At 41.5% G+C, this 16,736-nt stretch overlaps 1 protein-coding gene across 3 annotated transcripts in view; it reads left to right on the top strand.

Annotated features, from left to right (window-relative positions):
* The first annotated feature begins 786 nt into the window (after positions 1-786).
* Positions 787-16,736, top strand: part of lrp1ab (low density lipoprotein receptor-related protein 1Ab) — an 81,603-nt gene continuing 65,653 nt past the window's right edge. For all 3 annotated transcript variants that reach the window (XR_015036161.1, XM_085782057.1, XM_085782056.1), the window contains exons 1-2: positions 787-1,273; positions 13,451-13,591. Coding sequence is in view for 2 of the 3 variants with exons in the window: in XM_085782057.1 (XP_085638183.1) it covers positions 1,201-1,273; positions 13,451-13,591 (214 nt within the window). In the remaining variant the exon portion in view is untranslated. The remainder of the gene's footprint in view (positions 1,274-13,450; positions 13,592-16,736) is intronic.

The following is a 16,736-nucleotide window of genomic DNA, read 5'->3' as shown; positions in this document are numbered from 1 at the left end:
AACTAACTGGCCTAATTAACACACAGAAAACCTTGACTAATGTTCTATCCCCACTAACCTTTACAGTATAAGGCTGCAAAACACATTTGTTTTAACTCATTTGTAGCTACATCTGAGAGTTGTTTCAGTTACAATCAATGGATTCTTTAGGATCAAAATTGTTGTAACATTTTGCTAAAAACAAACAAACAAACAAACAAACAAACAAACAAACAAACAAACAACAACAACAACAACAGAACATATGGCGAATATTCACATTTTAAAGTCTGTTGTCATTGAATTTCTGGAATTTTCCCTTTCACATAACAAATAAATGTTCAGTTTTGCGCCAATTGACCGATCGATCACTGGAGTGCTGATTGGTTTCTGGGAGATAATGGGACAACCATGTACAATAGGGGTCAACAGGGGCCGAACAAAAAGAGAGAGAGAGAGAGAGAGAGAGAAAGAAAGAAAGCAACGTTGAGCCAATATGGCTGACTGTAGAGCGCCAGTTGCAGTCGCCGCCTCTCTCCCACCTCCACTGTTGATGAAAAAGAGCATGAAATAGGAGAAAAGGAGGTGTGTTGGCGCACGCGCAATGCGCGCTCGACGCTTGGTTATCCCATTTTTAAGGAGTCGAGCGTTACGTCACGGGCTCGTCCACAGTGCTGGAGCTGGAGAGATTCACCATCCACTCATGCAGTCACAAGCACAGGGAGACGTTGGCGCTCCGAGCTGAAAAAAATAATAATCAGAAAAGGCTTTTAATTTTTTTTTTTTTTTACTTTTACTTTTTCTTTTAAGTTTGGCAACCACGGAATGAGCTGAGCAGAGCCGGCGGCTGCAGGGTTCCTGTACGAGCGGACGACTCTAGTGGCATGGTGTGGTGAAATAGAGACCCCAGCAAGCACAGAGAGACAGAGGTTGCACTGTGCATCATGTTTGAATGCCGATAATCAATCAGAAATATACATGACTGTGCTGCTGCATTGCCTATAGCCTCGCCGGGCTGTAGCCAGTCGCCTTTTATTGCAGAAGCCTGTCTGAAGCCCGTCCAACCGTGCGGGGCTGAGGGTGCAACTGAACGGACAATCGCACCCGGACCATTGAGGGGGTTCGGATGAGGTGGTCGATCGGGTTGTTCGGTTTGAGAAATCCAGCCAACTTTTCCTCTCTTCCGTTGTAACAGCAGTGCCATCGGGCATTGCTCAGGAGATGGCGATGAGGTTGTTCTACTTGGGATTTATACTCTACTTGGAGATCGTATCTCCTAACGGTGCCACCGTAGGTAAGAAAGCCTGTTGTGTTATCTTGCATTGTGATAGCCTACTAGAGAAAGCATGACCACTTTTTTTTTTATAACCTCCAAAGCATCTCTACACAGGCCTGCGTTTACCAGAGTTAGAGCCAACAACACCGCAAATAGGTTGTCTCCGTAATCAGACAGTGTGGCACAGCAGTCTCCTCCTCACAAGGCACAGATCGATCACTAGGAGAAGCCTCTAATCAGAGAAAGTAGCGTTTCAAATAAGCAGTGGCCTAAAAATCTGTCTGCGTCTTTTAGCTGTGCTCCTGTCCGTGCAGACAGAAAGGGGCCTGCCTGCCTGCCTGCCTGCCTGCGAGGATGGCAGACAGTGAGCTTATTCACAGTGTGGATATCCAGCAGGTAAAAAAGGCGATCATCGCAAACACTTGCTCGAGCGACCCATTTCCACAGAACGACATCATTTCTGACTTGACTGCGACAAAATGGCTAAAGAAGCCTCCTCGCGATTTCTAAGAACAAAACCCCACAATTCCTCATGTGTGATCCTCTGTGCAGGCGACAGCTGATCGCCACCATCCAAACCCTAAAACGTGCTGTGCTTTTTGATTCCCCAGAATGAGAGCGAGCACGCCTGAGTTTCCTATCAAACCCGTGGCAGTCATCATCGCTCAGATCAATTTTCATGTTTGTTTGTAGTCAGGCTACTTGGCGCATATGAAAACAACACTTGTGTTTGCTTGTTAAGGTGTAATCTTAATGGCGCGGCTTGTCCTACTGCCTGGGAAGCATAGTTTATTAGTGACAGCCAGGTACAGTCTGATAGTGAAATGAATAGTCGTCCAGTTATCCTCTTAACGTCCCCGGAGCTCCTTAATACTCCACAATCCCTGATAGTAATAATGAGATACTAAATGCACCATTGCTCTTGTGACAATGCAATGCAGACCTGTTGAGCTAACGGCTTGTTTTTTCCCCCTCTCTTGAGCACTTGAAGAGAAACATGAAGGCACAAAATAGCACAAATCATATTCAGAGGTGTGTTTGAAGTCATTTATAATATTTTGTGTCTCTAAAACAGTGTTAAAAAAAAGGTCATGGTCCCATCTAGGTCCGACCTGACACCTTTGGATATGGATAAATGTAATGTCAATCTGATGTTGAGTTCAATGTTGAGTTTATGCTTTTGCTTTGTTTACTTTGATGTAGTAATGCACTAAGTTACACATAACTTTGTCACTAGACAGCAGCTGAGCTTCTTATGTCTACACAAAATATGCCCCTGTCCTTCTCCGCTTTGGAAGATCTTATGTAAGATTCATTAGGTTTTGATGGAGGCTGTTCACAGTGAAAGCTATAGCTAAGGTTACAGGAGTCTGCAAGCTCCTCCCTCCTCCTCCATCAGTATGTAACATCTGGACACAGGGAGACCATTAATCCAACTTAGATCTGACTGCAAGGGGGGGAGGGACTGGCTGAAGAGCTGGGGTTGAGGGCGGGTGAAGTGAAATAAACTTCAAGAATCAGTCTTAGATAGTCTCTGAAACTGACACATAGTTACATCACAGGAGTGAGGGATGGAAATGTGGATGGATGATGTGTGTGTGTGTGTTGTGTTATTATTAACAGTTGATTCACCAGCCTCCCTTTTAGGAGCAGTGTTGGTTTTTAAAGGGTAGAGAGTGATTGGATACAAACCCTAAGGCAGGCCACTTGGACTGGATTTGTGTGGAACACCACTGGGCCACAGCATGAATTTATGAATGGGAAAGGATTAGTGACTCGAGGGTCAGAAGGCCGTAGTTAACAGTTAAACATTGGACAGACCTCTTTGTTTGTTATTGACCTTTGATGTTGACTAGAGCTTATTATTGTGGCACTTAAGGTGTCATCCTTTTAGTCTGACAAAATCCAGTCTGGTAATGCACAATTCTCAGAGCTTGGTGGTTTTAGTTAATCCACTCTTAGATGTGGGAATATGATGAAACATTCATACAGTTCAGTTAACAACTATTTTAATTGGCGATTGATCCTCAGATCCCTTTGGCATTTCTGAGCGAATTGTTTTTCCGTATTGATTGATATTGAAATGAACATATTCCTGGTGAATTATATTATATCATCTATATGTGCGGCCTAGATAACTTTATGACTACTGAGCTTACGTACAGGATCACAACAAACCCTTTAAGAGGCAGGAGAATCCTTTTGGTGAAAAGTGTAAATATGGGTCAGAGGCTAAAGAGGTTGAATTCCTGAGGAGCCTACTCTCTGTTTGCCTGACCTTTTTATTGGAACCAGGCTATACATTTTCCTCAGAACTGTCACTGGAAACATCTGCTGGAAAAATTCAGCATCCTTTATACAAATTCAACAGATAATAGAACTTTGAATTGCTCTCTGCAGCTTTTCCAAGTGGAGGTTATTGTACCTTTGTACACCTGAGGCTGTCTGTTGACTGCACTCTTGTGAGGTAACACAGGTGATGCGCAGATTTCTGCCAATAAGAGTCCTTGTGCAAAGAAACAGGATGGAAAAACTTAAATATGTGAATATGTAATAGTGAAATATAGCCAAGTGTCCACTTTTGATACATTCTTTGACTTGGCTTCTTGAGGACTGATGTAAAGCTTATGTGCAGGTGTTTTGCATTTAGGCCTGAACCTAGTGAAAATATTTGCGAAATGATGATAGCAGACAGTGGGATTCTTGACCGTAGCTGCAGAAAAAAATCCTTTTTTTATCCCTCCTCTTCCTGCACTGCATTGCAAACAACTGTGACTAGAAGGTAAAAGCAGATTAACATAAATGTCTTTAGTATTGTTCCCATATCGAAGGCGTGAGACTGCAGATGAAAGAGTGCTTGTTGATTGTGAATAGCAGGGGTGTACTGTAATTGGTGTTTTATGCTAGCTACATCACTGTTTACCCTGTTTAGCTCCTAAGACCCAAAAAGGGAACAGAGCGGCTTCTTTAACAAAATAGGAGTGTGGGTGTGTATTAATGCAGCTCTGCAAGATTCATTGGGTTTTTGTAGGTAATTATATCAGGCCGTGAATATAATGATGTCTCTTGGAAATGTTGTTTTTTGGAGCCTACCACATGAACAAAGCACATTTTGCTCATAGTTGTGATAGATGTGAGAGGAGCTGCTTTTCTATGCACTTCATAAAGAGAGCACACAGAGTAGTTCAAATGTTACAAAGGGTTGCGATGTTTGCCTGACACCTTTCACAGCTGTGAGAATACTGGCTTCACCCACTCACGCTCATGTATGCTTCAGGAGCTGCCGATGTTGCTGGCTTTGCGCTTGACTGGAGAATCGATTTGATCGTAGGGACCCTTGGTTGCTTTCACACCTGGTCAGAGTGGAGGATCTGATATTTGGAAATAAGATTCCAATTTCATGGACTGCTGCAAAGTGTCAACGCTGTTTACTTTCATCAGAGTCACAGCTATGAATCATAGTCATTGGATGGCACTTGTACCAAACATTTATACTTTCTGTGTCATGACAAAGATGTGGACACAATTCAGTTCTTTATGGCACCTCGTGTCTGACATGTATGTGTCAGGGTGATATGACAGTACTGTGAGGTTATGTAAATTTGTATACCACTGTTGATGGACCAATGTTGTACAAATATTTTTCTATGATGAAACAAGATGAAATAATTTCTATTCTACCACTCTGACCCACCCCTAACTGTTTGTAATTGAAATAATCCACCTGATGGTGTAAACACCTCACCATTTGAAGTACTGTGCAACTTCACTACTTTTAATCTGATAATTTGCAACCTCGTCATCAAATAGTCTGTCAGATTACTCCAGCACTGCAGCTCAAACCAGCAAACAGATAATGGCTCTTGTATAACCAGCTGATATAACGGACATCTGCTAGTTTAATATATTATATGTAGGATTTTGGGCGTAGCACTTACAAAATGCACTGCAGTTGTATTTTGATGATGTAACTTGAGTTGAATGCATCCCATAATATGTGGCTGGAACACCACTACTCAAAAATGTTATGTATAGTACATTAATGCTTTGCTTTATCAAATGTGCAATACATGAAAAATATTAGATCCAATTTTTTTTATCACTAATGTGTAAAACGAGATCTCCCAGTGGAGGGAAGGATTAGTGTGACAATGATAATGTAACATTTATAATATCATGCTATTCAAAAATAATCACAGACTCATCTCACATGAGTGGCCCTGTTATTCAACATATCTAGTACTTTTACTTTGCACTTTAACACTTGACAGTTGCATCTGTCATCAATTACGGTTGTACTTGTAAAATACTTGCTAGATCTCTCCTCACTCAGGTATTTGTCATCTCAATAAGCACTGTGGCTGAAAAACAAATGTTTCTCTCGTGCTTCGTGTGTTTTATATTTTTAACACAAAACTATTTACCCTTTGCAATGCTCAAGTTTGTATTTCCTGGTCTGATTCTGTTATCATCTTAAAATACGACTGGGTTTAACCAGTTGTATGTAGGCCTGCTCCTCTGTGGTCTCCAACAATGCTATCAAGATTGCAGGGCGTGTGCATCCTTGGCTTTAACTGTGCTTGCCAAAGTCTACAGCGTCATGTAAAAGTAAACTAAGCTGCAAAAAGCTTTTATTCTGTTCTTTTGTGGGGCAATCATTCTTTGCACACTCTTAATTTACTAAATTTATGGAAAAAAAAAATCCTGCAGGAAAGCTGAATCATCCACACTTTTATTACAGTGCCAGTCCACATTTTCAAACCATCTAAAGAACATTCATGACACATTGACATTCATGACACACCTTTTATGTATCACACAGGTTTTAGGATTTCTCACCACTGAACAAAGAGGTCATCTGTAACGATGTTAAGTGGATGACAGCTCATTTGTGCATTGTTTATGAGTCATGCCTAGCGATTATTGAGCCAGGAACATTACCCCCCTCCGCCCACCTCCCTTAGTGTGAATCTAATGAGGGATTCATGGAGATCCACTCACATTAAATCTCAGAAACATTTCATCCCTCAGCTGAAGTAAGGAGGTAACTGGAGGAATGAGGCATGCTAGGATTTACAGTCCTCTCAGTTGCAGTGAATGCTTCAATTTATGTGGTCCAGCCTTCATTTTGTGGTTCCCATATTCTGTTTTTGTAACGGCTGAATCTGGGTTGACTTTTCCTCCATGGGTGCGGAGAACTGCAGAGTCTTCAGGCTGTGTGTAGAAGAACTCTCCTTTGGAAGCACCCCGAGCCTATTTACATTTATCTCTATGTCCATCAATCACACTCACTCACCGTGTTTCTTTTACTGCGTTGTGTTTTACTGCCATGGCCCGTTGACATCCTGCACAGCCTCATCAGGTTACCTCTGAGGTCAAAGCTGCACCTCTTTTGTTGTGCGATGACACAAAAACAAGGCTTTTAGGCACAAGAGTAGCTACTAACTCCCAGTCCTAACTTCTTTTTGCTGTTTATGCATGCTCAAACTCTTTGAAAATGGCTGTAGCGGATTAGAGCTTCAGTAGCCTATGGATATTGCATGGGCATTGTGAGCTGGTTTAAGTGCTCCAGTACTTTGCTGTGGCTTGACACAAAGCTAAGTGGTTGTTTCCACTGGATGGGCACTACACTGTGTTACCATTGAAGTGAGAGTAAATTCACTGGCTTCACTGGCTTCCACAGCCTTGTATCAGATAGACACTTTCTCCACTCTTACATATGGGAGTGTTTTACACGGATGTATTACAATTTACATCTAAAAGGCTCTGGTTACAAAAAAGAACCAGTGTTCCGTTTGAATAATTAATGCAGCACAAAAATGAAGGAATAATGTCTTCAATTTGACTCCATTCTCTCCCCTGTGGTGCTTGTTTGGTTTTAATTTTACTCATACTGCATTTGATTTTTTAGGTTTGAAATCCTGCTAAACAGAGAAATCACTTCAAGCTTGACCTTTTTGGGTCTAATTACATGCTGTAGTCTGTTTGCTTTTTTCCTCACTCCCCGAAATACTCTGTAAGACACGATTTCCACAATGGAGAGGACCAGGAAGGGGAGAAGTGGTGGGTGATGAGAAACAGTCCTGGTTTCATTCCCACTCTCTCCATGCCACTGCCATTGTGCCCAGCAAGACCATCGAGACCACCGTTTATTTATTCATTCATTCAAGTCATTTCACTTTCTCATTCATACTGTTATCTTCTAACAGCATTTGATAGAATACATGCTCTATTGCTCAGCCTAGAAATTATCCAGAATTGGATTGGGTTGGTTGAATACCAAGATGAGCTCAGTGTTGGCAGCATGCTTGTGATACAGAAGTAAATTTCTTTCAGATATCATGTATTTGTTTGGTGAATGTCCTAGCTGGGTGTGTGTGTTCTGTGCATTATTATCTTTATAGTGTATGGTGTTTTGATCATTGAAGCAAACTTGCAACACATATTACAGTCCAATAGAGCTTCCTCCCACTCTTAGCATATGCACTCGCTAGTAGCCCTGCACCAAAGAAAATCCAACAATAAGTAAATTTCCCTTGTCTTAAAAAAGCAAAGCCTTTTGGTTCCTTTCAGATTCAGCTGCTCGTCTGTAACAGATTGTCTTTTTTGAGGCAAAGCTGTACACATGAAATCAATTAGAAGGTGCTGGAATGTGCTGCATGGTTCTGGAGTTGATTTGTCGAGCACGGATGGCCATATTGAGAGAGGCCGATCATGGGGGGAGGGAGGGCGTGTGTGGGAGGTGTGGTGTTGAGTCCCCAGGTGGTGATGGTCTGAAGGCCTCCATCACTTGGTTGCTGAATTGGTGCCACAGCACTATTTACTCACCATCCCATCCCACATGAGTTCCCATCCGCCCCTAAAGATTGTTTCTGCAAAGTTTTTGAATGACATAAGGACAAAGCAACACCTCAAATTCCTTCTTGCAGATGAAAGAGTGGCCTTGAAGCTAATTTATTCTCTTTACTAGGCACTCAGGACGGACATTTCTATAAGAGCTCTGTGTTTATGCATTTGCTCATTCGCTCTTGTTTAATGCTTTTTGCCATGCACAGTGCTTAGGGGCACTTCAGTGTGCACTGTTTACACAACATAGAGCTCCAGTGGCCCTGCATAAGGACACAGTGTTGGCTCCATACAAGTGGCAGTATGCTCTTGGTCCAACAGTGTCAGCCAGTTGGAGCCTGGGCATCCACATAGTTGATTTAAACATTTGATCAGTAAAGCTTTTAGTAGCAACAGTGTGGAGAAGTCAGTTTGACATTAACAGTCTTGCTCAGCCCTATGTTCTCCCCACAGAGCACCTACAATAAGCCGGTGTGCTTGTTGAATAATAGCAATTAAAGAAATTAATTTTATGTCTTAGCTTGACTCCATTCATGTAGAGCTGGAGCTCACACAGGCACTCAAGTCTTACAAATTATGGTCCCTGATATAACTAATAAGACCCCAATAGAGGTAAAAACAACAGTTCAGGGGAATTGAAACATGTCCACCTCACCTGCCATTTCTTTTTACAATACATTTTCCACCTGTAATACATTACAGACCAACCTAAATTGAACCCGGCTCAACCTCTTTTCTGCCTGTTTCACTCGATCAGTGACTCAATCTCTTCCCGGAATCAGTAGACTCTGTTGGATGGTAGTGGTTAACCATTTAACTTTTTTACTACACTTTTATCTTTTAGCTTATCTTATTTTATTTATCAACGTCAGACTTCTGAATTTGATTGTGTCAAGCCTCTACAGATAGATTCCAGTGTTAACTTGTTTATATATACCTATGCATGATTTTTTATCTTAACTATACATTTTTACTTTAGAGTAATGATGGTTAAATAAATGACTTGTAACTTGTTAAGAGAGAGATGGAAGGCTCTCTGCCTTCCACGTAGCGTCTCTTGGCCCGAAAACCAACCTTGCAAGACAAGATAAGTGCCGCCGACCCGATGTCTGTAATCTCTTGTTTATGACGGATAAGACTACACAGATGTACACATAGTAACGCGGGTATGATATATAACGTTATCCATTATTTCTCGCCAGCTTTGTTGCATAGTTCCCCTCTAAGTTAGCCTACAGTTTAGCTAACCAATGTTAGATAGTTTTAAACTTTAGCTTTAAGTAAAAAGGTTAAAAAAAAACAAGCTTAAGCTTTAAGTCACAGTTTAGCCAACTAATGTTCACTAGCAGTAGCAGATAGTTAACCTTTTCATTTCTAGTCTTGGCTTGTCATTTCATTACCTAGGCCTATACAAAACAGGTACTCAGGTCAGGAGCGGTAAGACAGTGAAGGATTAGTTGTAGATAATCACTTTGGCTTCAATACAGAGTTTATTATTCCAATATTAATGTGTCTGTGGTGGTTTAGTTTATCCTTTACCCTTTTGACATTAGCTTCTAAGATAGACACCAGCCTTCTTTTTCATTTACAGGTCAGACTCTGATGATTGTGTTGACTACTATTAAAATATCTTTACCCATCACAAAACATTTGTAGGCTATTTTATACTTCCACTCCACTTTCATTGGAAAATATTGTACTTTCTACTCAACTACATTAATCTAACAGGTTTAATCCAGCAAAATTTCTGTAAGGGCTGTAAGACCTCAGTTCACTGAGGCACCGCACTGTGTTTCCAGACAGAAAATTCACCCTGCTGATTCTCATTGTACAATTCACTCTGCTTATAGTTGCCTAGGACTTTTTTCGGAGTTCATATTTAATCACTTTACCATAAGGATATTGTAAATAAAATACAGTGAAACACATTGTAAGTAGATCAGAGTGACAGAGATAGGCATTTTGGTTTTTGTGGAAGGCGGATGTTTTTAAAACAAGCTCCGTTTTCTTTTTCTTTTCTTTTTTCTAAAGCCACCAAATAAAGATATTTGTACATGGTATAATTTATCCTCAGAAATAGAAACACTGTTTCCTGTAGATGTTCCAAAGTTCCTCTTACTGAGTAATAGTGTGAAATCCAAAACTCTTGTGGGTTTCAAAGGCTGTGAAAGCTGTTTTTCTCATTTTCCTCTCTAATTGGATGTCCTTTTGCTCTAATAGATAGGATGGTCGTTTTTATCAGGTTATCATGTTTAAATATACTGTACTGATCTTACTTTTAAGAATTTTAAGATACAGACAGTGAAGTTATAATTCATTGAAAATGTGATAATCCTCCTCTTTTGTGGTTAGAATATTTTAATGCAGTGGGATTTCCTATCATTTACTTGCAGCAGTGTGATCGAGTTGCCATTCAGCTGTGGCAGGAAACGCTTTAGTTAGGATGGCATTATCAGGAGGGAACTCTGTTGGAGGCAAACACACAGGGCTTAAAGGAGTTCCTGTAAGTGGAGTATGTACCTTGATTCAATGGGATTGGTGTTTGCTGTTGGGCCAATCCCAGCACACCGAATAAAGGCCTTCTTCATTCCCTTTTGTAGGCAAAGTGGACTCAAATGGTTTAACATCCCAGCCTGATTTGGCCCCTCCAAAAATTGTCAGCATTTTGGCAGTAACTTTGGGAAAAAAGCGACTTTGCAGGCTGAATTAACAATTCGCATCTCTGTTTGAGATATTTTAAGTGGGCTTTGAAAGAGGACTGCTGAGGGGGAAAGCTGCCAGTATTTCCCTCAGTCTCTAACCCCTCCTCAGCCACAACCTCCAATTAGGCTCAGAGGTTCTCCCCTCTGTGGTCATTTCATGCTGGTGTGTAAAACGATGATAAAATTAGAACCCACAATGTTTTATTTCCAGTTTTATGCCCACTCACGGGGAACAACTCAACCCAGCTGCTTCACAGAGAGACAGACAGAGGGAATGCCTTCACATAGCAAGGTTTCATTGCTTTTAGTCATTTCAGCTCAGGGCCCAGGCGGTGTGGCTGTTTGTCTGATTGTTTAGTCAGATTAAATGGCAACATATAAGCGCAGGCAAATCCGATGTATTTACCACCATACTAAATGTACCAGGACACTGGTAAGCTGAAAGGAAGCAAAACTAACAAACTGGCCTCAGGCCACGGCTAGCCTCCCTCTCATTTCTTCACCAAGGGCTGGGGTGTGTGCATGTCGTTTTAAGTGATCCAGTCATTGGACTCTGACCGTTCATTTACAGCTCTGTTTCTTCCTTTCATCTCAGTCTAATGACGTTTTATATAGACTGTATTATGGCATCTTACTCTCTTGTATGTCATGAATTTTGTTTTGTAAGCCTTGCCCCTGCCATTATGTGAAAAGAATACTGGGTCTGCAGCTCTGCATTTTAAAATCCAATGCGCCCTCTTTCTCTTAATCTCCTCAAATATCAAGGTGTTGTTCATATAATGGGAAAGCTGTGAACTGATCCCTGCAGCCCTTTAGCTTCTAATTGTATTTACAAAAACATGACACTCAGACATCTACACTTCACTGTCACATGAAAAAAAACACACAAGGCTCTAAACCCACTAGTCTGACAGTCAAAAGGAACGTGATTGCAATGATACACAATCTTCATGCTCTCTTGTGATTTCAGTCACATCCAAGCCCCTTTGCGGCGCACCCCCCCACCACCCCCCGACTGCCCGCCCCAAACACCTCTCTGCCTGCCAAGTACGTAGGGAGGCAAGTCATCCAGGGCGAGAGAGGGCTACGTCCCTGCAGAGAATCACAATGAGACCTTCGGCACTGTCCTTCCCAGAGCATTGCTGCACAACAATACAGTAACACAGCCTACTGCCTGGTGCGGACATTGTGGTCTTTTTTTCATTGCGTGTTACATTTTTGACCACATGGATTCAGGAAAGCATTTCCTCTTTCTATATGTGGAAACCCATTTTCATTTTTCCCCAGAATGGGAGAAAATATTACTAGAGAATGTTTACTAGAGCTTTCTCCATTTTAATTTATGTTCAGGTGATTGATTATGTTGTCACTGAGTCTCAATTTATATATACTCAATTTATTCATTACTTTTGGTCTTTTTTTCAACATTGTGTTCCATTTAAAAGGTCAGTTCAACCAAATTAACTGTAATGCCATGTGGGTGCTTTTATTTATCCAGTTCTTGAAAAAAATTGATTTCTGATGTATCTCCAAAAGATGAATAGAATATCATTCATGGTCCTTGAAGCATTTAAACCTCATAAGAAATGTTAACAGGAATGTGTTTTTCTGGGAAACAATGTTCCTGTCAACCACAATAATCCAAAGCCCTCAGTGTGATCAGTTTTCATGAGATGGACTTTCTACAAAAACAAAATAGTTGAATAGACAATAAAATAAGTTTGTTAAATTCATCTCGGTTATATTGAAGTGAGGGTAGAAATCTCACAGACAGATGTCTCAAAATCTGAGCAAATAAAACCAAAACTCACACAGCTGGATACCACAGGAGGGAAGCAGGAAAATATATTTCTCTTTTGCAATTTTGATGAACCAACCCTGTAGGATAAATGTTTACACAAGTGACAGGTTCAGTGTTGACAGACTGATGCAAGACCGTGTAGGCAGAGCTCCACTCGAGCTGGGCTTTTCTGAGCGTGGCTGAGTTAAAGCATGTCAGCAGTGTCACACCGCTGATGGGTCGTGAGCGTTGCTGCGGCGCTGCTAGCCTGTGGTACACCTCAACAATCTGCGCTGACTAACTGCCCAGAACTCCAGTGCTCTGCACTTTCCCATGGGTCAGACGGAGATTGAATGCCCAGTTATGTCTGTGCCGTGACACATGAAAGAGGCTCTGTGGTGAAAGTTTAAAAACACCTTAAGAGTAATAAAAAAAAGGCAGAAAGAAATGAGATGTTCGTAAGAAGAGGGGGAAACAACAAACAAACCCAGAACTAAAAGGCACCACTGTTGGTTGTAAACTTGTAGAGGAGGTTTTAGTGTGCGCCTGCGGGTCTTTGATACAAAAACGTCATTGTAAACTTAGGTTGACCCTGCATGTTGCTTTGCCCTGCTGAGTTAAGATCTCTGCTTGAAGCTGGAAATTTCCTATGTAGATTCTGCACGGGAAAGAATGGTTTTAAAAAACAAAAAACAAAAAGAAGAACAGATTAAAGAAACATTCACTTTCACGCTGGGATTCCTTGGACTGGATGCCTGAGGATTGCTTTTTATTTTTTTCCTGAAATGTATTCAAGATTTAAAAACATTTCCACCCCACGGCTGCTCCTCAAGGTTATTTATCAACTCTCCTTTGCTTTTTTTTCAGCTCCCAAAACTGAAGACCATCCTAAGACCTGCAGCACTAAGCAGTTTGAATGTAAGGACCAGGTGACTTGTATCTCTAAGGGCTGGCGCTGTGATGGGGAGAAAGACTGTCCAGATGGCTCAGACGAATCACCAGATATCTGTAAGTTTGCCTACATGATAGCAGCTTTTGAAACTATTCAGCAGACTTGTGTACTCATGATCTCTCCAAGCTGTCAGCTCAGAGCATTGTTGTTTCTTCAGATTGATATTTTGGAAAATAACTTTTCTCAGTGTTTTTTTTCTTTTTTTTTTTCTCATACAGTCACAATGTTGTACATGACGTTAAAAGTAAAAAAAAACTAAAAACCCTTCCTCTAAATGGCTTTAAAGAGTCACCAGCACAATGTTCAGACCGTTTAATTTAGCCCTGAATACGAGGATAGGTTATGCCCTGTCTACGAAGGACACAGCGTCACACTGTGCGCTCTGGCTGCTCTGCTGAATTATAGCTCTAATTATGTGGCCATGTTTAGTCTGAATGTTCAGGGATGTGTCTTCTCTTGTCTGGACTCTTGCGGGATCTGTGCAGTCCCTAAGAGTCTTGTCCCAGCCGCTCACATCTGTCAGCCTCCCCATCCCGCCTTTCCATCCATAAACTCTCTCTGGTAAAAGCCTCCCCTCTGTTTATATGCAGGCGCTAATGGTGATTTTACTGTCTGCATGTGCCACACCTTACATCTGTCATGCCGCAAGTATTCTCACAACAGTCTGGCACGCAGAGACAAGCAGCTGACACCCAGATTTAAGGGAATTGTTTTTTGGTGGGTAAAAACACAATTAAGTATACATAGGATTATGGATTAAAAATGTGTGAGATAACTGAGGGTATTATGATGCATTATTGATGCTTTGGTCACTGGTACATACTGTAAGTGTAGGTGGAGAAATAGAGAAAGTTAAAGTTAGCTGCATCCCTCTCCCACAAACAGGTCAAGTAATCTCCTCTATGCGCAGAGTTTTGCTGGATCAAGTGTCCGACCTTTGAAATGATTTAGTTTGAGGAGGAGCTGCCCAACAGTTTGAGTCAGAGCTAAAATACAAAGGTGAAGCTGAACAGAAATAAAAGTCTCTCATCTACTCCCTCTGTCACTCTTCTGTGTTTTATCGATTCACACAGATTTCACTGTGAGAATTTGCTCCCGACAGCTTAACACTTAATTTATACGGGGTACAATGAAAGGATGTTTCAGAAGGAAGGAAAATTATCAATTGTAGTTTTGTAAATAACCGCAATCACAGAACATGTGCAATTTTATGCAAGTGTGACCCATATAATTCAGTCAAGCAAGCTGCGGCCATTCAATTTCTGCCCCTTTTTTCTACCAGGCGATTGAACTGAGTGAATTTTCCATAGCACTTATGTAATTTTGTGACACAGACAATGGTGTGATTCATCTTCTGCGTGGAGAGATGGAGAGCGGTGTTTCACCAGAACATCAAGATATGTTCTGCTCAATTACTCGCTTCCCATGGGCTCTACTCTGCCTGTCGCTTTACCTTTAGTTAAAGCACTTCTCTATTCATGTAAGTTTCTGCGGCAGTCATAATAAATATCTGTTACTGAAATTAATGCACTTTCTCTCTGCACAGCACTGTGTGTTTGCAGCCTAAAAAACACAGTCAAAGGCAAGGCGCCTTTTAAGTATCACAAGGAAAGGCAGCCAGACTGTGATTTTATCCACAGTCATTTAGTTGATCTACCCATTAAAATGTGAGTAGTGTTTGGAATGGGAGGGCTGCAGATAAAGCTACAGACTGAATAGGGCCGAGCCAGCCTAGATGGAGACAGGAGAGTTTGGAGGAGAATGACTTTGAAGGTTACCGTATTTAAAATCCTGCTTGGACTCAGAGGAATGAAAACGTATTTTTCTTTTTATCCCAACTTTTCCATTCATGGGCTTGAGCAGTTTGGAGGTCATCAGCCTGGTTACTCCCCTACTGGAAAGCATCATAAGAGACATGCTATAAGCCAGGAAGCTCAGAACTGAACTGATATGGAAATAGCAGATATAAAGGCATGCTAAAAACAGATCCATCTTAGAGGGGGGCTGAAATTGATGCCTTTTTTTTTGACAGTTCAAGCTGTCATCTGTTTGTCTAGTGATTATTTTTTTATCAGCTGCATTTCACAAGTTTACAAAAGCTGTCCAACTTTCTCTTTCAGACTTAGTTTATGAAAGTCAGACATTTTTGAGAAAATTCCCTGCTTCTCAGACTTTTGTTTCAACATGCACCCAGACCACAGGTCTAGTTTTAGTGTGTTAGTGTTGATGGGAGTTAGGGTTGTGCATGGTCCTATAATTACGACATTATCTCCAGTTCAAGTTAATTACTAACTACAAGGCTTGGTTTACAAAGAGTGCTCACTGCGATTTCACATGGCTAAAACATTTTCCTCATATTTTCTCCCTCCCTCTTTCTCCTCTGTTCTCCATCTCTCCCTCCTGTGGGTGCTTGGCTCTGCTTACGTCTTGGTGCAGGATCACCCCACAGTCTGGCCATGTTGTAAATCAGAGACTGTGACACTGCAGGCAGTGTGCAGGGCCAGCTCTGAGCTTTGTCTCTAAATTGAATTTGTTTATCATTTGAAAAGGGCACTTGTGAAAAGTGAAAATCAGAGCCTGCCTATATTATTCCACTCACCGCAAGCTCAAGTGTTCGGATAAACATCACACTGCCACTAAAGCAGGATCTTGTTTTTGGTAATTGCCACCTGTTTATTTACAACAATTGTGAATTCACTCTCTCACGGAGTGGTGGGTGTTGTAAATGTGTGCATTTGTCTGCTGAAGATCTTTTGATCTACACCTCTAGTGCCCATGTTGGAGGAAAGTGCACTCTTCAGTATCATACTGTCTGGAGGTCTAATTGCCTGTCGTTTCCAAACCATTCATCAGGGCTGTAATTAAACTGAGCAGCTAAAGACAGACTTCTGCCACAGTAGTGGTGTTGTTACATCGCATGAGGCACTGACATGCTGTGGTGATGCTCGGGGTCAGTGTTGCATGTCAGCATCCTTAGCCTATGGGCTTGTTTATTAGAGGGGTACTGAAGCAGAGTGATAGGGGGCTTCATATGTGGATGTGTGTTTTTGCCCATGGATCTGGATGAATTGTCATCGTAAATGGTTCAGCGGGGGTCTGGGCAGGTTGCCAGCTGTAGGGCCATCATAGCCCTCACACCCCCAGTGTGCACCTCCCTCTCATTCCCCCTAGTAGACATTAGATAGCCATCAGCAGGCTGCC

This window comes from Trachurus japonicus, chromosome 7 (assembly GCF_045865225.1).
Source record: "Trachurus japonicus isolate A0001 chromosome 7, Traja_1.0".
Lineage (NCBI taxonomy): Eukaryota > Metazoa > Chordata > Actinopteri > Carangiformes > Carangidae > Trachurus > Trachurus japonicus.
The sequence above is the reverse complement of the archived record's forward strand: the minus strand, read 5'-3'. Positions and strand labels throughout refer to the sequence as shown.